Source organism: Euleptes europaea, chromosome 18 (assembly GCF_029931775.1).
Source record: "Euleptes europaea isolate rEulEur1 chromosome 18, rEulEur1.hap1, whole genome shotgun sequence".
Lineage (NCBI taxonomy): Eukaryota > Metazoa > Chordata > Lepidosauria > Squamata > Sphaerodactylidae > Euleptes > Euleptes europaea.
The window spans coordinates 15,675,109-15,701,527 of record NC_079329.1 but is presented as its reverse complement, the minus strand read 5'-3'; the positions used below and the strand labels follow the sequence as shown (position 1 = coordinate 15,701,527).

General features: G+C 45.6%; 2 protein-coding genes and 1 non-coding gene across 3 annotated transcripts; all 3 read right to left on the bottom strand.

The window, feature by feature from the left end:
* Positions 1 to 240: 240 nt before the first annotated feature.
* Positions 241 to 9,724, bottom strand: LOC130490468 (vomeronasal type-2 receptor 26-like). Its single transcript, XM_056864296.1, has 6 exons — positions 9,459 to 9,724; positions 7,256 to 7,547; positions 5,177 to 6,019; positions 4,509 to 4,736; positions 2,224 to 2,350; positions 241 to 1,142 (listed from the first exon to the last, which is right to left on the bottom strand). Exons 1-6 carry the CDS (start codon positions 9,722 to 9,724, stop codon positions 241 to 243), a joined length of 2,658 nt encoding a protein of 885 aa, XP_056720274.1.
* Positions 9,725 to 12,333: 2,609 nt separating this feature from the next.
* Positions 12,334 to 20,258, bottom strand: LOC130490467 (serine protease 27-like). The gene is made up of 6 exons (XM_056864295.1): positions 20,201 to 20,258; positions 19,177 to 19,203; positions 18,403 to 18,565; positions 17,087 to 17,364; positions 15,300 to 15,460; positions 12,334 to 12,624 (listed from the first exon to the last, which is right to left on the bottom strand). The coding sequence occupies exons 1-6, from the start codon at positions 20,256 to 20,258 to the stop codon at positions 12,334 to 12,336; spliced, it is 978 nt and encodes a 325-aa protein (XP_056720273.1).
* Positions 20,259 to 23,263: 3,005 nt separating this feature from the next.
* Positions 23,264 to 23,338, bottom strand: TRNAV-GAC (transfer RNA valine (anticodon GAC)). Its single transcript has one exon. It is a non-coding gene; the product is annotated as a tRNA-Val (tRNA).
* Positions 23,339 to 26,419: the final 3,081 nt, after the last annotated feature.

The following is a 26,419-nucleotide window of genomic DNA, read 5'->3' as shown; positions in this document are numbered from 1 at the left end:
CTTCAATGCCATAGAGTCCAATTGCCAAAGCAGCCATTTTCTCCAGGTGAACTGATCTCTATCAGCTGGAGATCAGTTGTAATAGCAGATCTCCAGCTAGTACCTGGAGGTCAGCAACTCTAGTAGCCTACCAAGAAGGTAACCCTCAGAAAGAAAGAAAAACCCTGAGGTATAAGCACAACTTTGGGTGCAAAGTACTGCAAAGGACAAAGTACTGCAAAGGACATAGGCACAAGTTTTTCATTGACCTCTCTTTATTAACTGTCTCTTGTCATTCAGTCCAGACTTTAAAAGGATCAGGTAGCATTTAGGGGAAAAAATGCAACCCAGCAGCCCAGCACTGGAGGCTAAGATAGAGAAGATCTCCACAGCTACCATGTATTTTCCCTTAGTGCTCAAGTAGGTTGGGACAAAGGACCCCCAAACACTGCAGAACACCACCATGCTGAAAGCGATGAACCTGGCTTCATTGAAAATATCAGGTAACTTCTTGGCAAAGAAAGCCACGATGAAACTCACAATAGCCAGAAGGCCCATGTAGACCAGGACCAAGTAAAACATAGTCACAGACCCCTCGTTACATTCCAACAAAATTTCTTCAGCTGCTGCGTGCATGTCAACATCTGGGAATGGGGGAGAGGTTACTAACCAGACTGTACAAATGCCTACTTGGAAAAAAGAGCAGGAAAGAACAATACAGTTGGCCAGTCTTTTCCCCACCCATTTCCTCATGCTGGATCCGGGCTTGGTTGCCAGGAAAGCCAGAACCACAGTGATGGTTTTGGCCAACACACAAGAAATAGCCACGGAGAATATGATGCCAAAAGCAGTTTGTCGGACGAGACAGGTGACCTTCTCAGGCGGGCCGATGAATAGCAAAGCGCAGAGGAAGCAGAGGTAGAGAGAGATGAGAAGAGTGTAGGTAAGGCTCCGGTTGTTGGCCTTGACAAGGGGAGTGTTGTGGTGCCTGATAAACGTTCCTAGTACCAAACCTGTTACCAAAGCAAATGAAAGAGCAAAAAAAGCTAAACTGGTCCCCAAAGGTTCTTTGTAAGACAAAAAGCTTATTTCCTTGGGAATGCATAAATCTTGTTTTTTATTTGGATAATTTTCATCTGTGCATTTGTAACAGTCATTCATATCTGGGGGGGAAAAACAAGCAGCCTCAGTCATTCAAGCATCCAACCATGAACACATGAAGCTGCCTTATACTGAATCAGACCCTTGGTCCATCAAAGTCAGTTTTGTCTACTCATACTGGCAGTGGGTCTCAGGTAGAGGTCTTTCCCATCAAATGCTTGCCTGGTCCCTTTAACTGGAGATGCTGGGGATTGAACCTGGGACCTTCTGCATGCCAAGCAGATGCTCTACCACTGAGCAACAGCCCCTCCCCAATGCATCTCACCAACTTGCTGTATGTTCCTTTCAAGGAGCTAAAATGTTCTGTATTTAGTCCGGCTCCCATGAAATTTGACGTGGTTGTGTGAGAGTGGTGGTGAAGATGACCGGTCATTACATGCTGAAACATTTCTAATGACCTCAAGTGGACATAACTTTAAAAGTTTAAACCAAGGCCTTGGGTTGTGCCCACAGTGCTAAGGGGGACTTAGTTGTGACCCCAACGGTGTTCAGTGCCGAAAGCCAGCGAGGTTCCAGACCAGGAGCTGACAGACCCAAGTCCAAATCCCTGCTCTGCCATGGAAGCCTGCTGGGTGATTTTGGGCCACTCTCTCTGCCTAACCTACCTCACAGGGTTGTTGTTGTGAAGATAAAATGGAGGAGAGGAGAACCATGCTTTCCCCTTGGGGAGAAAAAATTCATCTCAATACTTGAAAAAACAAAGCTCTGTTTTAATATCTCGTGCAATCAGCTCTTATTACAGAGCAATCTGCCCTGCTGATATTCCTGAACATTCTTTAAGGACAGGTCTAAGTACATCTTCCTGTCACCCAGGCTCGGATAGCTTCTAAATCCCATGGTTTGAGCTCTTGTCTGGTCAGAAGAATTGGTCTTTTTTTAAAAAATGGGTCTCTTCGTGTGGTTTCACCAGGGACACATACTCACACATAAACATATATACTTTCCTCTTCTGCAAGTTCCTCCCAGGCCAGCAACCAAAGTTTCAACCACATTTCAAACAGAAAAATCAGAAGTAACAAGTGAATGGTTTTATATGGACATCCAGCGAATCCGTTTGATAGCTCTGTACAATGTGAGTCTTACCCTTCGCATCAGAAATCTTCCCTCCTGGGCACGGGATGCAGTTGTAGCAACAGAACGGCTCCCCTTCCTTCATTTTTTTACTGTGACCAGGCTGGCAACTCTCAGTACATACAGAAAGAGGCTGCGTCTAAAGCATAGAAGAAAGGTGAGAACGATACCCTTGAGAAGGTTGAATTGTTACAGTTCTGTTTAAAATTGTCATGTATTACCACTGGGTTGTTCGGTCAATCTTGCCAAATTTATCTTCTTGCTAGTGTCCTTGTCATCTCACAAGGTTTGTCATCCCACAAGGTACATGCAGGTCCCCTGATCTCCAGCCTAGCCCCTTCTGGTGTTCGTTGGGGACCATTCCTGACTTTTTCACCAGCAGAAAAGCTGGTTGGATCTAATCCACTATACATGACTCTAGTGTATGCTGCTGTGCTAACAAGACATAAATCTACATTGAGGGTCACCTAGAATCATAGAGTTGGAAGGGACAACCAAGGCCATCTAGCCCAACCCCCTGCACAATGCAGGATATTCACAACTACCTTCCCCCCCCCCCCGCACCCAGTGACCCCTACTCCATGCCCAGAAGATGGCAAAAAAATAACACTTCAGGATCCCTGGCCAATCTGCTCTGGAGGAAAATTGCTTCCTGACCCCAAAGTGGTGATCAGTACTACCCTGGGCATGCAAGAAAGGGCCAAGATAGCCAAACACTGATTTTATAGGGTGACCAGGTCCCCCCTCACCACCAGTGGGTGATAGAGGGTTAGGGTTACCAGATCCAGGTTGGGAAAATCCTGGAGATTTGGGGGTGCAGCCTGGGGAGGACAAGGACCTCAGCAGGGTATAATGAAGTACAGTCCACCCTCCTAATCATCCATTTTCTTTAGGGTAACTGATCTCTGTAGTCTGGAGATGAGCTGTAATTCCAGGGGATCCCCAGGTCACACAACACATAGTTAAATTGTGGAACTCCCTGCCCCAAAATGTGGTGATGGCTGCCAATTTGGAAGGCTTTAAGAGGGGAATGGACATGTTCATGGAGGAAAGGGGTATTCATGGCTACTAGTTAAAATGGATACTAGTCATGATGCATACCTATTATCTCCAGGATCAGAGGAGCATGCCTATTATCTTAGGTGCTGTGGAGCACAGGCAGGATGGTGCTGCTGCAGTCGTCTTGTTTGTGGCTTCCTAGAGTCACCTGGTTGGCCACTGTGTGAACAGACTGCTGGACTTGAAGGGCCTTAGACTGATCCAGCAGGGCTTTTCTTATGTTCTTATGTTCAATTGAAGGCTAGAATCCCTACTTTATATATGTATTGATGTTATCAGTTGCTTTTAACCATTTTAAAAATCTGCTCTTTGCTCCTTTCTGTCAACGAAAAAGAGAAGCAGCAGAGCTTATAATTTCATGCCCCTGTATACTGTCATTTCATGACTCTTTTTTTGGGGGGATTGCTTTTGTGAAATATGTGACTTCCCATCAGCTGTCCACTTCATCTAGGTATTATAAGAAGCTTAAGCAGTGGTAGGGTTGCCAATCTCCAGGTGGTGGCTGGAGATCTCCTGTTATTATAACTGACCTTCAACTGATAGAGATCAGTTCACCTGGAGAAAATGGCTGCTTTGGCAATTGGACTCTATGGCATTGAAGTCCCTCCCCTCTCCAAACCCCACCCTCCTCAGGCTCTGCCCCAGAAATCTCCAGGTATTTCCCAACCCAGAGCTGGCAACCCTGAGCAGTGGTCGTCCATTTCTGGCAAACATTTAGTTTGGCATTTGGCTGAATGTTCAAGAATATTAGGGGTAACTTTTCATATTTAAAGTAAGGGTATGAATAGAAGCAGGGAGGGAAGGCAGCATGGTACAGTTCGATCTCGTCAGATCTCAGAAGCTAAGCAGGGTCAGCCCTGGTTAGTATTTGGATGGGAGACCACCAAGGAATACCAGGGTTGCTATGCAGAGGAAGGCACTGGCAAACCACCTCTGTTAGTCTCTTGCCATGAAAACCCCATAAGGGGTCGCCGTAAGTCAGCTGTGACTTGACGGCACTTTACACACACACTCATGAATAGAGGCTACTTTCCCCCCTTCCTACATATTGACAATATATGCATTTTTGGTAGTGCAGACACAAGGGTATAAATGGATGGAGCCTCATTTCTTCCATCAATTGATAACATTGTCTTTCAAACCACCTTAGACTTTTTTCCAGGAATTCAACACTGTCATTTTGCACATCAGGACTGGGACTTGAGCCTTGTTCAAAATGGTTGACAATTGCATCCTACCTGGTTAAACCAGGTGTGCCATGTTATGTCCTCCTCATTGATGGTGAACGCTTGGTCTGGAGGAGCCCATGGATCCATCCTGCCGACTTTCACTCTCTGAAAGGATTGGTTGGAAGGAACGATCCAGTTGATAATGTCCAATCCAGCTATTAACGCCCCATTGTGGTCAAAGGAAACCTTGTCCCCCATGCTGTTGTTAAATGACAGACCTCTCAGAAAGCGATGGAGCTACGTGAAAAAAGAGAAAGTGAGAGGGGACGTGACTCGGGTGTAGAGAATCTGCTTAGCATACAGAAAACCCCATGTTCAATCCCCAGCATCTCCAAGTAAAAGGATTAGGTGATGTGAAAGACTTAAGCCTGAAACCCTGAGACCCCCCGCCAGTCAGCTTTTGATGAACATGAACACGTGAAACTGCCTTATACTGAATCAGACCCTTGGTGAAGCAATGCCTTGCAGCATGTGCTGACATGAATCATGAAATACTGTGTTATTTTTAGATGCAGGTTCAGATCTGAATCTGAATCTGTTTAGATGCTGGGGAGAGGAAGAAAGATGAAATTGTGAGCACAGGAAGAGATGGGGAGATGGTTGACTTTACAGACCAGGGCCTGTTGATACACACATTGATATGGTCCTCCCTCATATGAAGATATTCATGCTATTACCTGCCATGACTCTTGCTGCTGACTCTTCAGTCTCCCTCTGTTCACAGTTACTCTCTGCCTGAGTCCACATGAAATCATGGCATGTACAACATGGGCCACAGCATAGACAGAGTTATAAATGCTGTAGCTGTGGCCAGTCATGCTCATTTCAAAGAAAGAGCCAGGAAGGGTCTCCAGCTTCTCGTCCCCAGAGCAAATCTTCTCCTCCACCTTACCCAAAGTCGGGTTTGGCAGCACACAGCTGAAGACCTGTTGCCAGAAGTCCCTGAGGAAACCATCTCTGGTTTTGCCGGAAGGATTTGTGCTCATCACAAACTCTTGAAATCCTGGTAGATTATTGGACTGAATTGTGAAGGACAGAGAACCATGAATGATTTGTTTGTCCCAAGTCCTTTGATAGCCCATTGACGTAAACTCCATCTGGGATGTCATAATCCAGACTTTACCTTTTGCTGTTTTTGATAGTTGAGGCAACCACATCAGAAAAACCATGGAATACGAGTTTCCATGGCATACCAAGACATTGGCATTGCTACCCATGATTTTATCATGTATTCTCAGTCCCTGTTGTATCATGTCCTCATAATCAGTGAGAAAAGTAAATGTTGGGCTCCTTTCTATGAAGGAAAAACAGATGCCACTCTTGGAAAAAGCTGGAAGCACAGTTTGCAAAATCTTTTCTGCATTGTCATCATCCATAGTAAGAACCCCAATCCATGTCCATTGGAAATGCAGCAATAAAGAGATAATTCCTTCATACTGAAGACCTTCATTAGGGGCCATCTGGTAGAAGAGAGAGCCTGGGTTTTTTACATTCATCACTGGAGCAGAGCCATAGATGAACTGAATGGGTAAAGGGGGAGAGAAAATAACCTCACATGTATTATATCAAGATTCCTTATAACAATCCTGTAGGATATATTATTGACAGTAGTCTATGCTACTGTTAGGAGGTTATGGGTGAGACTATATTTCCTTAGAATTAGAATTCTGCTGGGTGCATTTCCCCTGCAGGTACCAGTGATCCCAAACACGGTGCCTTTGTTTCCTGGCATGCACTTGCTTCAACAAAACAAAGAACCAGTCCTGGCTTTTCTATAAGTCACTGAGGATTCTTAAGTCAGGGTTGCCAACCTCCAGGTACTAGCTGGAGATCTCCCGCTATTGCAACTGATCTCCAGCCGATAGAGATCAGTTCCCCTGGGGAAAATGGCCGCTTTGCCCATTGGACTCTATGGCATTGAAGTCCCTCCCCTCCCCAAACTCCACTCTCCTCAGGCTCCACCCCAAAAACCTCCCGCTGGTGGAGAAGAGGGACCTGGAGACCCTATCTTCAGTAGAGCTCAGGAAACATTGGGCGAAAACACATGGTAGCTTTATCCTCCTTTAATCCCTGTTTTACCAGGATTCAGCCAGGATCGAACGCATGCGTTTCACCTAATGTGCGTTCGATCCTGGCTAAAACAGGTATTAAAGGAGGATATAGCGATCATGCGTTTTTGCCCATTGTCTTTGTGTCTGCAGGGAGCATTTGGAAACAGCTGCCCCCATTAGAGAAGGATGCTTGGCTTGAAACTTCCAAACACGTCAAGGAATCTGCCAATGTTTAGTGATTGGACCCAGCCCCTAGGGCAGCCATTTTGTTGTAGTATTCGCTACCTGTTCTCAAAATGGCCAACGTGCCCACAAGTTCAACTAGATTGGGGGTGCCTCTTGTAGGCATACATTTAGATCATCATTATTTCTACAAATCTAAAGATGTAGAATTTTTACAACATATACATTCAAAACCATTGGTAGGATATTTGCATAGAGGGATGATTAACTGCACCCACAGTCCCTGAATCCAAAATCTATGTGTTCTACCCTGAAAATCCCGTCTATTGTGGTACATCAGTTGAGGAACTTCCACCCTGCAGCCAATTATTTGGTGGCAACTTTGTTAAGTGTTTATCCCAGGGTGGGGGTTAATTTATGCTTTTCCTCTCCCACTCTCCATCTGATTAGTTCAGATGGACCTACTTCTGTCTCCAGTCCTCAGAATCACACTGGGGAGCACAAAAGACCCATATATCCTACCTGAGGAATTTTGTAGATATCCAGGAGAGTTGCCATATGAAGAGAGGTTTGAAAGTCCAATCCCCCGATGACTGCTATCAGGTGGTTCTGGTTGTCACATTTGTAATTGGGCACCAGCTTCTTTCCTGTAGATATAAGTTTCATTGTGGATTGATAGGTCCCCTTTGCATTGAAATAGCTGTCATAGATGTGGAAGCCCAAGGTGATATTGGGTAAGATGTGAGAGTTCTCATTGACCTCCTTGATTGCAAATGCCAAGGCCAGGATGTGTTGGTAATTCTTAGTCACTACCCTAGAATGAGAGTTGCAATCTGCATCAGATGGATTAATCAAACTTGTTAAAGTTATTGTCAGAGTTCTGCATCTTCTTCATTCAAAGCTACAACTGTATTTATATGCAAATATGGGCCACTGCTCAGTGGTAGAGAATCTGCTTGGCATGCAGAAGGTCCCAGGGACTAGGCAGGTAGGTGACATGAAAGACCCCTGCCTGAGACCTTGGAGAGCTATTGCCAGTCTGAGTAGACAATATGGACTTTGATGGACCAAGGGTCTGATTCAGTAGAAGGCTTTGTGTGTGTGTGTGTGTTTTAAACAATCCTTAAGCTACATATTCACGCACAATGTTAACATAATCAAGGAGTTCAGCTTGAGAAGAAGAAGAGTTGGTTTTTATATGCTGATTTTCTCTACCTTTTAAGGAGAATCAAACTGGCTTATAATCTCCTTCCCTTCCTCTCCCCACAACAGATAGGTGAGGATGAGAGAGCTCTGAGAGAATTGTGACTAGCCCAATGTCACCCAGCTGGCTTCATGTGGAGGAATGGGGAAACCAACCCGGTTCACCAGATTAGAGTCCACTGCTCATGTGGAGGAGTGGGGAATCAAACCCAGGTCTCCAGATTAGAGTCCACAGCTCTTAACTACTACACCCCGCTGGCTCCCGTTTTCTTAGACCATTGCCAAGCTATGAACAATATGAATGGAAATAATTAGAACTTTTATGTTATGAACACAGACACATTCGTTGCAATACATTTCTTATTCTGTTTTATAGCCCTTTAGCATTAAATATCTTAAGGACACACTTTGGATTCCGTTGTTTGTATAACTCAACTTTATTCAAACAGAACAAACACTATCAGATCCTTTTCAATACCACAAATCAGGAAGAGGCGGTGGTTGCATCTGTGCTATGAAAATTGTTATACGTATGTCAGTTGAAAGAAATGCTGAAGTACTTGAAACCAAGAGTCAGGAGTCTCAGAAGGAATATAAGCAGCATTGTTAAGCGAAGCCTTTTACGTATTACGTAAAAAATTACGTATGAAGTAAATGGCTTTTAAAAGTATGGCATGTCATTGGAATCAAGGATGTAGATTATTTTGGTAAACATTGGCCAGCAGAAAAAAAAATCCAGTGCATTATTTCTAAATATAATACATGAACTCTTGGTCTATTGTGGTCAGTATTATCTACTTTGACTGGCAGCAGCTCTCCAGAGTCTTTCCCATAACCTCCTACTTGATCCTGTATTAGCTGGAGATCGAACCAGGGATTGAACCTGGGACCTTTTGCATGCAAAATGGGTGCTGTACCGCCTCTCTGCCCAGGATGTTCACTCTGTATTCTGTGCTGGTACATTTACAGTGGTAACAACACAGAAATGCAAGAAGGAATGCAAAGAGAGATGTACAACATGAGATAATAAAACCAGGAGTGGGCAAAGGAAAGTAAACCTGTTTACACATTCTGAACTGGCTTTCCTCATTTTCCACTCTTAGACAAAAGGGAATTTATTTGATCATTTTCCCCCCAGCTGTATTAACGTATTAACATTCCAATCAATGTTTAAGATTCCAATTATTATTGATGTTTTAACATTTTAACATTGCAATCCAATGGGGAGGGTCTGTGGTTTGGGGATAGAGCATCTGCTTGGCATGCAGAAGTTCCCAGGTTCTATCACTGGCATCACCAGTTGAAAGGACCAGGCAGTAGGTGATAAAAAAAATTTCTGCCTGAGACCTTGGAGAGCTACTGCCAGTCTGAGCAGATGATACTGACCATGATAGACCAAAGGCCTGGTTCAGTATGCAGTATGTTCATGTGTTCAATCAGATAAGGCACTGTTCAGAGGCTATACCTTTTACGCTCAATTGCTCCAATAACCAGCAAAACATATGGGAATACAAATCCTTACGCAAGTTCTTCAGCCAATGCCTGTCGTGGATCTTCAGTGAAGGCTGTCGAACTGTAGGCAAGGAAAGTTTGAGAAGCAATGGCCCCAGTAATAAGGTCTCCTGGCTGATAAAACGTATGATACTCATAAAGTGGAAGGTGAAGATCATTCACTTTGTACTTATTAATATGATCCTTGCATAACATATGAGGAATTAGTAACCACAGTGGGATGAGTGGGAACAGGCGTTTGTGAGCTGTGGTCAACTGCGAGGGAGTCCCGTCCATCTAAATTAGTATGGAGTATTAATGGCTGTTTACTGGATCAAGTAATTACATCTCAAGCAATTTTGAAATAATTTCTAACATCTGGTAGTCAGGACCTTCCAGTGGCCATTACGATTTTTAACAGCAAGGTCACCTCCCAATTAGCATATGGCATTCCTGTGTAGATAGAGGCATGCCATGAATCCCTAGATTACATATTGTCATCTTTTCTGCAAAATAATTCTGGGGCACCACAATGTATTGCGGGAATTGTTCTAAGGCTAGAATTGAGTTTTATTCACTCAAAGCCCATGCATGGAGAGTCATCTTAAGGTGTTGGCTGAAAGTATTGTTTGCCAATGATGGATATTTATCCTTTTTAAGAGAAGATCCTTATTTAAGCCCTTGGAGGGAGTTAGTTGAATCAAGACTCTTAGTTGAATCAAGACTCTTATCAGTCTACGGATTTAACTGCTTTAGGGCTAGCCTCTGCTAACTCTGTAATCTCCAAACGACTTTTTGAATTAGATCTATGTAACTCACGAACCCAAGTTCGAAGGGTGTGTTCCCCTATTTACTCGGGTCTTTTGTACCCAAAAAGTCCCCCTGCCTATAGATACTTTTTATCTGTCCCTCACTATAGAAGAGTTTTTATGCTATCGCAGCTAAATGCAATTCCATCTCAGCTGTTAAAATTAATTATAGTCCCTTTCTTAATTAAAGGGGAAGGAAATCAACCATTCATATTGGGATGTTCCCCATGGACTTGCTGTTTATCACACCTGAATAATTTTTTTTTCTTCCACAGCTTGATCTCAAGGGACATTTAGGTTTTTAAGCTTTATTGCTTAAAAAACAAGCTGACTCAGCTGCAAAAAAAAGGCATTCTATCAACTCCACTTAGCTCAGAGAATTCCACACACACACACACACACACACACACACACACACTGACTCTGCTGATTTGGCCATTTGGATCCATACTATGGCTGTTTTGAGGCTAACCTACTGCAATGCACTCGACATGGGTCTGCCTTTAAAGACAACTCGAAAACCCCAGTTGGTACAGAACACACAGTCCTCCATCCCTCAGTCCTATATATGCCCTGTCTGGTCAAGGCAGGCTCTTTAAACTTAAAAGTTACAGTATTCTAAAAAGCTTCACATTACCTTGGAGTCTTTGCCAGCCCTTTGTTAGCTCTATGAGGCAATGGCAGCCATCAAGATGGAGGTCAGGTCTTAAAACGTTCTCCCCCAGCTGATATCAACAGAAAAGGACCTTGCAGGGCTTTCCTACCCTCTATAGCCTTTTCTACCTCTGCTGTTTTGAATGAGGCTAGCATCCTTTTTTCACCTCCTTGTTCTGCTCAACTATAGCTTTCTTTTCCACTTTCCTAGCATTTATCTCTTCTTGCTTGTTGGAATAGATAGCTATCCAGGTCAACAGAGGGCACTGCCACATAGACTGAATATAGTTCATTCAAGGAACTGGAAATGCAACTTCAGCACAGAGATCAGAGAACTAAAGGAGGAATTATAGTTGTCGCCTTTTTATTGTACACTTTCTTGCAACAAAGTCCACGTCAGTGAACATAACCCTCTGTTTTCTTTGAATGAGCCATTACAACATGGTGTTAAAAGTACAAGTATTTTGCAGTATTTTGCAGTATTTTGCACGGCTACCCACTGTGAAGTATTTTGCAGAAAACAAAGAAACAAACATACTCAAGAAGCTCTGCTTTCAAAAGAGGCACACACCACTCAGAAGAATGACAGATATTTTTGCCATGGCAGACAGCCTTATTATAGTTCCTGGATCTATAGATCTATGCCAGATCTATGGATCTATGCCAGGTCCCTCTTCGCCACTGGTGGGAGGTTTTGGGGGCAGAGCCTGAGGAGGGCGGGGTTTGGGAGGGGAGGGACTTCAATGCCATAGACTCCAATGGCCAAAGTGCCCATTTTCTCCAGGTGAACAGATGTCTATGGGCTGGAGATCAGTTGTAATAGCAGGAGATCTCCAGCTAGTACCTGTAAGTTGGCAGCCCTATCTATAGATATGAAAGGGAATGTTCTCAACAATATGTCTCCCACAAGAGATGTGTAGTATATTGTCCAATAAATGTACATTGCCTTTCCTCCCCTGACCAATAATTATTGTTAGTTGTCCTCCTCATCTTCTCACCAAGCCAGCAGAACTTATTTTTATCCTGCTCCTCATTGTGAAGCCCCCCCTATTATGAGCTGCCTATTGCCCATGCAAAATTCATGATCATCAGCATAGCTTTTTTGTTGAACAAAAGAGACCCCTCCCTTCATTTTCAGTGGAGAATCTAGTTGGATCCAACCCTGTTTTTATGCTATCTTTGACTAGTACAAACAAGGCAAAACTTGAAAAAGCCACCAAATCGTAGCCCACCTTGGCTTCATAACCCAAGAGAGGACAGTGACAACGCTTTCCCATATAGCTTTGGTTGCAACCATTCTCAACAGAGCCAGTACTTTTGTTTCCTGTTTAGTATTTTATCTTGTATTTCCTTTGACTTTGCTCAAGGCCTTTAGTCAGAGGAGCATAATAATAAAAGGAAAGGAATAGGGCCAGTAAGAACCATCCAGAGACGTTCTCAAGGTTACACAGCACTGAGCACAGCACTTATGCTTAATAAAAACAATCGGAGCACCAGGAAACAAGGACTACTGCTGTAGGACCCATTTGTTGGGGTGATCCCAGTCGCATGTGTTTTTGTGACTACATTGATAGCCACTTCTGGGGCATGCCTCAAGATCCATTGGCTGTGAGCAGTGACACGAACGTAGACACCAGGGCTTCTAGGGGCAGCACAACGAGTCCCCCAGCTCACCACACCAGCCAGAAGCCAGTCCCCATCCCAAGGGCAAAGAAGCGGTCCTCCAGAGTCCCCCTGTGAAGGAAAAGGAATAAAAGGTTATACTCCATTCCACAGTCCCCCTCCCTGTAGTGCTATTAAATGATAGCAGCCCTATAATGCATAGTTAAATTGTGGAACTCCCTGCCCCAGGATGTGGTGATGGCTGCCAACTTGGAAGGCTTGAAGAGGGGAGTGGACATGTTTGTGGAGGAGAGGGCTATCCATGGGTACTAGTCAAAATGAATACTAGTCATGATACATACCTATTCTCTCCAGTATCAGAGGAGCAGGCCTATTATATTAGGTGCTGTGGAACACAGGCAGGATGCTGCTACAGTCATCTTGTTTGTGGGCTTCCTAGAGACACCTGGCTATTGTGTGAACGGACTGCTGGACTTGATGGGCCTTGGTCTGATCCAGCATGGCGTTTCTTATGTTCTTATACAGAAAGTAGGTTGGATGGCACCAAAAAGGCAGTTTTAAGGACTGTGGGACCCACATGGACAAAAGTCACAGAAGACAAGGGCTAATGTGAGCAAGGGAATGTGTCCAGATCAAGTGGAAAAGCTGGTAGGATCCAACCCACTGTGTTAAAACCAAAGTTGCCCTGTACACATGCCAAGGAATCTTCTATTTACCAAAGGAATTGTCCAGCCACAGACAATATCGTCTGCTCATGGAAGATTCCTCCCACTCTGGGGTGTTTGTATAATGAAGAATGAGGAAGATAGCGGTAAAGAAGCTTTTCTTTCTAACATGACCCCCCACGCACACACACACACAGACACACATATCTGCTTACTGATTTCGTGAGGAAGGAAACATTCCTGAAACGGTGAACCACCAGTGTCAATCCGGAAGTGGCCTCACGCCATTGGAAAGATTAGTAAGCACTGCACTAAACACACGATTTGTGTATGTATATTTGTCTTGGGTGTCTTAGATACACATGATACAGAGTACTGAACATAGTAACAATCTGTGGGGGTATTAAATAAATAGCAACTCTGGACAGGGGGTGATAAGATCAGACTGAGTTGATTTCCCTACACCATTCTCCTCATACATGTCCACCACCCCCGGCCATAGCTGCTATTTGCTCTGTTGAGGTTAAAAGGTAGCCAGTGTAGAGGTGAACGTGCCAGACTAGAATCCGGGAAACCCAGGTTTGAATCCCCACTCTGCCATGGTAACTTGCTGGGAGACCTTGGGCCTGTCACATACCCTCAGCCTCAACCCTAGCTAGTATCAGCCCATTCCTGAAGGGGGGTAGATCCCCAGCGGCTGAGAATGGTGCTACCACACCACCTCCACCGAGGCTTCCCAGCCGCTGAAAAGAAATTTAACTTCTGTAAAAATTAAAAAATAGGGCAATGCCCCCATGGTCTTCAATAGGGCTACGACACCAAAAAAGTCGTCATAACTACACCGCTGCGGGAAGGGGTGTCCCCAGGGTGAAAGGGGTTAGGAAGCTGCCTAAAGGCCGTTCTGCCACTGGGAACGCCCCAGGAACACCTCCCAGAATGCCAGAACGGGGACTTGTGCCACTAGAATGCTGTCGGGAGGCAGCACCTGCACCCTATTCCCCAGTTGCAGCATAGCAGGCCAGCTGTGGCTCAGTGGTAGAGCATCTGCTTGGCATGCAGAAGGTCCCAGCTTCAATCCCTGGGATCGCCCGTTAAAGGGACTGCATTTTATCGCCTGTTAAAGGGACTACATTTTTACAGAACAAATGTTCCATGAAATATTATCATAGATTTGCCTTTATTGAAGAAGCTGCAGCGAAATGGGACAACTTACCGGATACCCATAATAATGGCAACTATGGACTATGCATTGATTTGATATCAAAAAGAAACAGAAATATATGATGTACTTAATTGACATCCACATGATATGAACTTTACCTGTTGTTAAAGAACTTGCACCTTGCACTTTTGTAACTACTGCTGGAATGCTTTGTGGTTATAAATATTGTATACTTTTGTGATAATTGTTGTTACAATTCTTGGAATATATTCACTTGGCATAACATTTATGTGCCTTTTATCTTTGCCAGTAGTGCTTTTGTGATTGTCTTAACCACTTACTTAGCACTCGACTTTTGTTTGATTGCTTTACCTTCATGGCTACCTGGTCTGTTAAAGGGACTAGGCAAGTAGGTGATGTAAAAGGCCCCTGCCTGAGATGGGGTTGCCAGGTCCCTCTTTGCCACTGGCAGGAGGTTTTGGGGGCTGAGCCTGAGGAGGGTGGGGTTTGGGGAGGGGAGGGATTTCAATGCCATATAGTCCAATGGCCAAAGCGGCCATTTTCTTCCGGTGAACTGATCTGCTGAAAAATGCAGAAAGACAAAACATAAGAGTTCTTCTGCTTGGATACCAATTCACACCGGACAGATTTCCTGTTCTTTGAAATTCTATGGGCTGGATCACACTCACATGCATACCGCTCATCCATTGACACCTGATGACTTACAGTGCTATGGACAAGCTGACTCCATTGACAAGCATTGTGTTTATCAATGAAAGTTGGGGTGTTTAATCTGCAATGGCTCGTTTACACATACAAGTCACCAAGCGGTTCCCCAACCATCACATCACATACATACATGGGTGCTCCAGTTCTATATGTCTGCAGGGTCTGGGGACAGGGTTCATATTGGCTCGAATTGTACCATAGCGAGTGGGGCATCTGTATGTTCCTTTTACCTGGCAGGAATCCTTCATCCCTTCCATGTATCCTGCGCAAATCATGTCATCCTTAATGATAGGGTATGTCCCTGGAAGGTAGCTGTAAAGGTCCTCGCAGGTATTGGTATCCATAAGTGGAAGCAACACTTCCTGTAGAGGCTCAGGAGGTGGGAGGGAGACTGAGAGAGGCGAAAGAGAATAGGGGGTCAATAAAGGATCATTTTATTCTAGTCTCCGAAATCCAGGCAGCCTAATTTGCATGTTATTTTGCAAATTATACAACAGAAGCTCATATATTGTAGTATTGTCCACTAACTGGTACTTTGTTGTATGATTTGCTATCTAATTCTTTTTGCTAAGCCACTTTGACCTATCAGAAAGGTGCATAAGGGACCCCCAGCAAAATGACACAGATTGTTCTTAGGTTGTCCAAACAGTCCCACCTTTGCAGCCATCCTTGGCCAAGCTAAAAACAACCTGTGTCAACCTTCCCAGAAATCCTTATCTCTATGTAAGAATGATTGCAAAGACAGTCCCAGCATTCACCACCAAGGGCTGTAGCAAAACGTTAACTCACAAGGGTAGGAAATTCTCATTCACTCCCCTCTTGGTTTCTTTTGCTCTCTATCCGATTCCCCTGTCCACCAGGCTTCCCTCCATTCCCGCTTCTTTCCTTTCACTATGCTTGTTCCTTATCTATCTAGCTTCCTTTCTCCACACCCTCTATCCCAACTGCTCTCACACACACCCTATTTGCCTTCACTCATTATTGGGCACCATTTGGAATTGCCCTGACAACCCACTTGATGTGTTTTTCCTCAGCTTTTACAGGTTTGGAGTTTTTTAGCGCCACAATTTTTTAACTTTTCAGATTTTTCTGCATATGGTTTATGGAAACATCTCTATCCCTATATAGCCCCATTGTATAGATTTTTTGATCCACACCATGGGACCAAGTCTGAAATTAGACATTTTGCTTAAATATTTGTTTTTTGTCTTCTCCTTGGAGTTATCACAGTTGGAGAAGAATCAGAGGAGAAGCCACAAGTGCTGGTCAGTAAGTGCCTGTGACATTCATACAAGCCCATTCCACGGGCCATCAGGATACCCACAAGATTACTTTCTACAATAACATTTTCCCATATTGGAATTTTGAGTGCTGGGGAAATGTGATTTCCAACAACAAAAACATTGTACTGTGCAAAGAGATATGGATCGTTTGGAGGGAAGAAAATATTGTTTGGGATGAAGACATAATATGAAGGAATCAACTTGGGATGAAGACACGTGTAACATTCTTAGAGCAGTGAGGTACCCTGAACAGCTAATTGTAATTCATTCCACAATTAATCTCTAAAATAACTTGTCCTACAAATTTGTAGCAAAAGCCAGCGAGGCACAGCAATGACTGGCTTGATGCCATCAAGAAATCTCTCCCCATCCATTAATGGAGAACTTTTAGTCATTTCTTTATTCTTTTAAAATTAATAAGGTGACAAATGAATAGCAAAACAGATAAATATTGATATGGTGTTTATCCTGTCCCTGAAAATTAAAGAGGGACAGTCTGCCTGAAGCCCAGCAACTGGAGCAAAGCAGGCCGCTGTGACGGAATTTGATTTACAGATGTGCACATCTGTCATTTCAACTGCAAAACCGTCACAACGTTGGCCTTGCACAGCACCTGAAGATTTTGGGATGAACGCCACCTGCACATTTTGCTGCTTCTTAATCTTGAGACATGACTCAGGGCAATTAGTTAAGTCCCAGAAAAACACAGGAATCTCCCCAATTCACACTCTTACCGTTTTGCTTGATGCTCCCCCAACCTGCAACCCAACACCCCATCCTGGGAGGGAAGACAATCGAGGGTCCTGGAATACAGGCAGGCAGGATGCGGTTGGTGAAATTGACAGGACGCTCCAATTCCAGGAGGGCAATGTCATTGCCAGCCGTAGGACTTGAGTAGTTGGAATGGATAATGATGGTCTTCACAGCGACTGACACTGATTCCTTGCCAGGGTATAAGAGACTCTCGGCACCCAACACGACAACATACAGAGAGGGATCATCCACGAGGCCACTAGATAGAAACATTGAGTGATGAGGCACAGAAGGGAAACATGAGGATGCACTCAGTGCTCTTGGACAAATCTCAGCTATGTGGCTTAGGCGTACTAGGAAAAAGAAGTAGCACCTAGAAAACTTTGGAGGAGCAGGACTGGCCGATCTGCTAGATTCAGCTAGGTGGTTGCTTAGGGCGTCAGAGCTGGGCGTCTCCAGTTCACCTGGAGAAAATGGACGCTTTGGCAATTGGATTCTATGGCATTGAAGTCCCTCCCCACCCCAAACCCCACCCTCCTCAGGCTCCACCCCCAAAACCTCCCGCCGGTGGCAAAGAGGGACCTGGCAACCCTATTTGCGGATGAGCAAGGGCTGAAAGCTAGCACTATATGGTCTAATGGTTTGGGGCAACAGTAGGCCCGTCAGCAAGAATTCCTGTGAGGGGAATGATTCTGCTGCCTTAGCAGGAGGGCATAATGGAAAAATTAATTTTGGGGAACATGAATTTCGGGGAAAAGGAAAGTAGATAGAGATAGAGGGGAGGCCAAGAACCAGAAGACTACAAAGAGGAGTGTAGGACTGGTGAAGATGGCAGATGACTGCTGGGTTCTTGGTGACAGAATAGGAGAAGCTCACAGCCAAGTTCCCTAGTTCTTCTTTTAAAAGGTAAAGGTCCCCTGTGCAAGCACCGGGTCATTCCTGACCCATGGGATGATGTCACATCCTGACGTTTACTACGCAGACTTTGTTTACAGGGTGGTTTGCCCGTGCCTTCCCCGGTCATCTTCCCTTTACCCCCAGCAAGCTGGGTACTCATTTTACCGACCTCGGAAGGATGGAAGGCTGAGTCAACCTTGAGCTGGCTACCTGAAACTGACTCCCGTCGGGATCGAACTCAGGTCATGAGCAGAGCTTGGATTGCAGTACTGTAGCTTACCACTCTGCACCATGGGGCTCCTAGTTCTTCTATTACGGGGAGTAAAATCTCATAACATTACTGGCAAGTAGGAGCCAGGGCTCCTGGGTTCCTCAGGAAGAGTAGTGACCATCCACTCACCTGTCAAAGCAATGTGCAGCCGTGACGACCCAGTTTGAGGAGATGAGGGTCCCCCCACAAGTATGTGAGTCTACAAGCTGCAGGCTGGCAATCCATGGCCAGGTGCCCACTTCTGCCTCCGAACCGCCCACAATCCGAGGGGAGGAGGCCAGTCGGCCACAAGCTGGAGAAGAAAGCCAGACGGGCAGGTCAACAAGCTGAAGATGTGATCCACATAGAACAAGTGAGAAGATCAGGACCCAGTTCGGGGCAGGGGGAGGTCTCTCCCAAGGAGCTGGGCAAGCAGGCAACATAGACAGTTGTGGTGGAAAGAGCCATCGAATCGCAGCCGACTTATGGCGACCCCGTACGGTTTTCAAAGCAGGAGACAAACAGAAGTGATTTACCATTGCCTGCCTCTGTGTGGCAACCCTGGACTTCCTTGGTGGTCTCCCATTCAAGTGTGAACAAGGGCTGACTCTAGGGTGGCCAACCTCCAGGTAGTGGCAGGAGATCTCCTGCTGTTACAACTGATCTCCAGCCAGTAGAGATCAGTTCACCGGGAGAAAATGGCCGCTTTGGCAATTGGACTCTATGGCATTAAAGTCCCTTCTTTCCCCAAACCCCGTCCTCCTCAGACACTGCCCCAAAAACCTCCCACCGATGGCAAAGAGGGACCTGGCAACGCTAGTCGGCCCTGCTTAGCTTCCAAGATCTGATGTGATTGGGCTGGCCTGGGCTATCTAGGTAAAGGCTAGTACTAAACCAAAAGCCATTGTAGAGGATATTATTTACCTGGTTGCAGCTGAGCCTCTGCAACACCTGCAAAATAAGGACAGAAAGGTCAGGACAAATCAGAACCTCCTCTTCTTTGACAAAGACAGCACTAGGTAACCAGATGCAAACCAGGAACAACTCTTTTTAAAGGTCTGGGAATAGAGAATACTGGCAAATGCAGGTTCTTTTGACACTGGCCTTTTATACGGGGACGTTTCCCCACAGCCACTCCTGCCAACTGCTTCGGGGCTTAATTTTGATTATGCATGCCTTTTCTGATCATCAGAGGTTGCCTCGCTCTCCCCATGCATTTTACCGATGTTTTCCGGATGCTGTTTTAGCCAGAATCTGGAAAATGCGGGCAAAACGTGCGATCGAGTTGCAACCGAGTCATGGTGACCTAGGCACCTGGAGTTCTCCCACTATTACAATTGATCTCCAGACAATCAAGACCAAGTTCCCCTGGAGAAAATGGCTGCTTTGGAGAGTGGACTCTATGGCTTTATACCCTGCTGAGGTCCCTCCCCCAAATCCTGCCCTCCCCAGACTCCACCCCCAAAATCTCCAATTATTTCCCAACCCAGAGCTGGAAACCCTATGGTGACCCTATCCATGGGTTGTTCCAGACAAGAGATCAAAGAGATGGTTGCCCATTGCTTGCCTCTGAATAGCAACTCTGGACTTCCTCAATGGTCTCCCATCCAAGTACTAACTGTGGCAGACCCTGATTAGCTCCCAAGCTCTGATGAGCTGGGCTATTAAATCAAGGGGGGTGGGATTCCTGGTATTACAGAAAACAAGTGCGATGAGCAAAACATCTCCTGCACAATGGCCTTCAAACCCCTCTCAAATCTCCCCCTAAACTTTCCAAACACAGACAGCACAATCATCTATAAAACACCTATTTCAAATGGGTAAGCTTCACATGGTCACATAGCAGCCCCCTTTCTGGATAGTAACACAAGAAGGAAGGATCTCTGGATTCTGACACCCACCCCCCACCCCCAATTCGGCAGATGTGGAGATGGAAACGTTCTCTTACCAATCTGAATAGCGAGAAGGGCGAGTAGCTTTATCCCCAAACCACTCCACATCTTCATTTTGTGGACCTCAACTGATTCCCAGCTGAGGCAGCGGCAAGGCAGAGCAATATAGCAGTGTGTGAGGAACTGAAGCCAAATGCCCTCTTTGGTATATGTACTCTGCCCTCCCTGTCATGACTCACCCAAGCATACCCCAGGAAGTCGCGTGTTACTATTGACTGTGGAATTAGTCTGTTAAACTCTTCCTGGACATGTAGCTAGAAACTCATGAGTTTGGCAGCTTCCTTCCACTCCAGGAAGAAGAGAAGTGGAAATCCAGATGTCTGAGGGACAGCTACATTCATGTGAAGAGGAATGTAACTGTTCAGTCTAGGTGGAGGATGGGGGAAAGCCAAAAACCTGACGTTTCTGGAAGGAACTTGGGCTTTGATGGGTGAGAGTTGAATATGACATTACACGCTGAATATGACGTTACACACTCCCCATTTCAGCTGTAGGCCAAGCTAGACATGATACTTTTTAAAGAGTCAGGCCTGGGTTCCCTGACTCACTGTTCCCACAGCCACACAGCAGCTACGGGGAACGTCGTTTTAAAAATCAGTGGGAGGCCAGTTCAGCTCGGAACATGCTGCAATTCTGAGCCAAATGACATTCCTCACAGCTTCTGTGGATCTGCAGGCAAAGAGAGCCAGGTCTGACTCTAAAAAACATGGCAACTAGTTTGGCCCTGTGCTGCAAGCAAAAACAAGAGTCCTGAGGCACCTTAAACAGATTTATTATGACACATACCTTTGTGGCAGCATGGTGTAGTGGTTAAGAGCGGTGCTTTGGAGCAATGGACTTTGATATGGAGAACCGGGTTTGATTCTCCACTCCTCCACATGAGCGGTGGACGCTAATCTGGTGAAATAGGATTTGTTTCCCCACTCCTACACACGAAGCCAGCTGGGTGATCTTGGGCTAGTCACACTCTCACAGCTACAGTACTTCACGGGGTGTCTGTTGTGGGGAGGGGAAGGGAAGGTGGTTGTAAGCCAGTTTGATTCTTCCTTAAGTGGTAGAGAAAGTCGGCATATAAAACCAATTCTTTCTTCTGCTTCTCCTCCTCCTCCTCCTCTTCTTCTTCTTCTTGATACGTGATCCTCTTTGTGCATATATATTTGTGTAGTGCATGAGTATGAAGCAAGAAAAATGTGAACAGCAGGCATGGAATGTCTATCCTGTGACACTTCTGGGTAAAATGCTCCAAAGCATACAAGAATACCATAGCGACCAGCCTCTGTTTCTTCCACTTCCCGGTGCCAAGCCCCTGCCAACAGCTGGGCTCTCGCATTCTGGATCAGTTGCAGTTCCCAGGTTGTCTTCAAGGGCAGCCCCAAGTAGAGCGTGTCCAAGTAATCCAAGAAATTGTGCCTGGAAGCAAATTGCCTGCAAGCCTCACAATCTAGAGTGCCTAAGCAGAATGCCTAAGCAGAGTGACACTCTTCTAAGTCAGTTGAAGCCAATGGGCTTCAAAGCGTGTAACTCTGCTTAGGATGGTATTGCATATCCCTAAGCGCCAGCACCTGGAAGTAACCTCATGACTACATTTGCACCAATTAAAGCTTCTAAAGTGCTTTTTTTTGGGGGGGGGGAACCCACATTTAGTGTATTACTTTAATTCATCCTAGATGTCATTGGAAGGTACATAAGCATGACCAAATTGCACTTTTCAAAGAAAGGCCACTGCTGGTGAACCAGTCTCTTTTCTGTTTTCAGTGACTTGTCTGTTTATTTGCTTTTGCTATTTGCGTTTTACTCCGTTTCATTCCCTCCTATTGTCCAGCCCTCCTTCTTTCACCTGATGCGGTTTTGATTAATAACCCTTACACAAACTGAAACACAGAGGAAATGCTTCCTGTTCACACGTGCCTTGTGCTTAGGGTTGCCAGCCTCCAGGTGGTAGCTGGAGATCTCTCGCTAATGCTACTGATCTCCAGGCGACAGAGATCAGTTCCCCTGAAAAACATGGCCGCTTTGGCCATTGGACTCTATGGCATTGAAGTCCCTCCCCTCCCCAAACCCTGCCCTTTTCAAGCTCCACCCTCATAATCTCCACATATCAATGGTCCCAGTTCCTCTTCTTGCATTGCGGTTCTATGACCCCACCTCATGCCTGCATGTTCCAGATGAACCCAGATGGCATCTTCTAAAGAACCCAGATGGCATCAGAGAAGCATGGCTGAAAACATAAATGCCAGCATTCAAGAGAACCTAAATAGAGTACTCATTAGGGTATTGAACCAGAATCTGGGAGACAAAGATTCAAATCCTCACTCCACCATGAAGATCACAGAGAGACGTTGGGTCAGTTGCTTTCCTTCAGCTTAACCTGGTTAGTGGTGTGAGGATAAAATCGAGTACGGAAGATTGATGTATGCCACCCTAAGCTTCTCGGAGGAACAGAGGGATAAAAATGTACTAAGTAAATAAATACGTTTTATTATGTGAAGCTCTGCCAGAGAAAGGAAAATGGTGAAATTATTATCTTAACCACTAGATGGCAAAATTGGCATATTTTCACACTGAAAACTTGTTTCCCTGCTAATTAATTCGGATGAAAAACAACCAAAAAAGGAGTCTTCTGTCATCTTAAATACTTATTGTGGCAGAAACCTTGGTGGCCTAGAACCCTCTTCATCCAATGCGTTAACTGTGTTCTTAGTTGACAGATATGCAAACCCATAGATATAGAGGGGGGAAATGCAATATGTGGGGTCAAAAAAGCAATGAAATGCGAGACACTGAGTCTGTGATAAGTATAATAGATAAGCACCATGACTTTTTACAGCAGCTGTAAAAGGTGATAGAACAATCCATCTCCATTTACAGACCTGACATCTCATTGAGTCCTCACTGAGTATCAAAGTTCCAGATCCTTTCTTCACATGAACCATGAAGCTGACTAATACTAAAACACACCCTTGGTCTATCAGGATCAGCATTGTCTACTCAGACTGGCAGTGACTCTCCAGGGTCTCAGATGAAGGGTTTCACATTACCTACAGACTGATATTTTCAGCTGCAGACACCAGGGATTGAACCTGGGACCTTCTGCATGTCAAGCAGATACTCTACCACTGAGCCACAGCCCCTGCCCAGCAATTTTGCACTGAAGACTACCATTGCTAGTTAACTTTGAGACGAGCAACAGAGCATTCAGCGAGACATACAGAGTATTTGGTAGCAGCCAAGCCATTTATTCCTAGGCAGATAACAAAGTTTAGTTACTTAGATATTTAGGCCCTGTTTTTTTCCCCAAAGGGAACCCCAAGTGGCTTATGATGTCATTCTCACCACCTCCATTTTATCCTGAGAGTGGACATGGAATAGGGTTGCCAGCTCCGGGTTGGGAAATACCTGGAGATTTTGGGGACAGAGCCTGAGGAGGGTGGGGTTTGGGGAGGGGAAGGACATCAATGCCATAGAGTCCAACTGCCAAAGCAGCCATTTTCTCCAGGGGAACTGATCTCTATCGGCTGGAGATCAATTGTAATAGCGAGAGATTTCCAGCTAGTACCTGGAGGTTGGCAACCCTAACATGAGGACAGCATAGGCCTTTGTGCTTATTGCTGAATCCAGTGCCTCAGCTGATGGACCTGTTAGGCGGTCCATGGCTGCTGCTATTAACAATTTTCAATGAGAGAACGGACTGTAAGCCAGGAGCAGATAGTGTGAACATCACAGCCTGGGTATCACCTCCGTCCTGTGTGGTCTAGGGATTGGGCAAAAATCTGGAAGACTGCAGTTCAAATCTCCACCCTGGCATGAAGCTTGAGGGATGGTCTTGGGTCAGTCGCTCTTGTTCACTCGAATCTACTTCAAGCGCTCTTGTAGTGACAAAATGGGAACTTAAGAACATAAGAAGAGCCCTGCTGGATCAGACCAGTGGTCCATCTAGTCCAGCATCCTGACTCACACAGTGGCCAACCAGTAACTACAAAAGGCCGACAACAGGGCATGGAGGCCTCCTGGCACTGGTATTCAGATATTTACTGCCTCATAACATGAAGGTTCTCTTTAGTCGACCTGACTGGTAGCCACTGACAGGAGTAGGGAGAGCCATGTACATCTAAACTCCTTGGAGGAAAGTGAGATTAATGGATTAGATCAGGAGTGGGGAGCCTTTTTTCTGCCAAGGGCCGTTTGGATATTTGTAACATTATTTGCGGGCCATTCGCCACTTCCGCCCCCGGCCCTCTTGTAGTACAGAGGGAATACGTTTCTCCATGGCCCGGGTGGGAAAGGGTTAACACAGTTTCTTGGGCGGTCCTAATAGCTCCATAGTTAACAACTCTTTTGCAAGGGGGGGAAAGGTTCCTTTTCTTGCCAAAACAAACTCACATCTGCCTTGAATAGGGGCTATTCCTGTCCGCGGGAGGGGGAGGATCGCCAGTCTTAAATCCTTCTGAGCTAGAGATCTTCCAGGACCCATGAAGGGCCAGACCAAATGACTTCGCAGGCCTTATACAGCCCCCGGGCCTGACGTTCCCCACCCCTGGATTAGACAGACTAAAAGTTACTGGTAATAAACTAGGAAGCAGTACTGGTGGTGGCTAGAGTCAGCAAAGAAAAAAACCCTTCCAAAACCGCACATGCAAAGGGAACAGCCTTACTTTCATACCAAGAATTACTTAGTGCTACGGTTGCCAGCTCAGGGATGGGAAATACCTGGAGATTTTGGGGGTGGAGGGTTTGGGGAGGGAAGGGACTTCAATGGGGTATAATGCCATAGAGTTCACCTTCGAAAGCGGCCGTTTTCTCCAGGCGAACGGATCTCCAGGTATTTCCCAACCCCGAGCTGGCAACCCTAGGGAGCACAGGGAGCGGGGCTTGTGAGGTAGACCTTAACTGGTGGGCTGAACAATATGGAGGAGGCAGTCCCTGAAGAATGGGAGTGTAGAGACATGTCTGTGTGTATAAAGTGCCGTCAAGTCGCAGCTGACTTATGGCAACCCCTTTTGGGGTATTCATGGCAAGAGACTGACAGAGGTGGTTTGCCAGTGCCTTCCTCTGCACAGCAACCCTGGACTTCCTTGGTGGTCTCCCATCCAAATACTAACCGGGGCTGACCCTGCTTAGCTTCTGAGATCTGACAAGATCAGGCAAGCCTGGGCCATCTACAGAGGGGCAATTCCTGTTTATGGAGAGCTATTTTCAGTTCCTGTTGGAAGCAGAACCGAGAATGTCAAATCTGCCTATGAATTACAATTCAGCAGCTTTAAAACTTCTTTTTTTTGCTGAAGCAGGGTAACTTTGAAGTCTTCCACTGTACAGCCATGCGACGGACAACAAAGATGCTTTGTTGTGTTATAAACAGAAGGTCCCTATTTGGGAAACACAGAGATGCAGAGTGGTAAACTTGCCAAGCATGTAAAAGACAAGTTTGGATCGAGTCTCTGTGTGAGGTAAGAATCTGGTCCAGAACTCCAAAATTCATTTCTTCACCAAAAGGGGGGGCAGTTTACAGGAGGCAATTGCGCCCCCGGCTATATGCTTATTCCTTTTACCATTGAATTGTAATGCCCCCCCCCCAATTCAGTTGGAAGAACGCATTTGAGAAATATTTAAAAGGTAGAAATTGAAAATCCATATCAACAGTGCAAAATGCTGAGCAGTGCTGAGAAGGGGGGACTGCAAAATTAATTCATTTCTGCCCCTTTCCCATGCTTATTAAAGAGCCAGTGTGCAGGTATAGTGGTTAAGAGCTCTGGTTAGGAGCGATGGACTATAATCTGGAGAACCGGATTTGATTCCCCATTCTTCCACATGAGCAATGGACTCCAATCTGGTGAACTAGGTTGGTTTCCCCACTCCTACACATGAAGCCAGCTGGGTGACCTTGGGCTAGTCACAGTCTCTGAACTCTCTCAGCCCCACTTACCTCACCTGTGGAACTCCCTGCCCCAGGATGTGGTGGCAGCTGCCAACTCGGAAGTCTTTAAGAGGGGGTAGACACGTTCATGGAGGAGAGGGCTATCTACGACTACTAGTCAAAATGGATACTAGTCATACCTATTCTCTCCAGGATCAGAGGAACATGCCAGTTATATTAGGTGCGGTGGAACACAAGCAGGATGGTGCTGCTGCAGTCGTCTTGTTTGTGGCTTCCTAGAGGCACCTGGTTGGCCACTGTGTGAGCAGACTGCTGGACTTGATGGGCCTTGGTCTGATCCAGC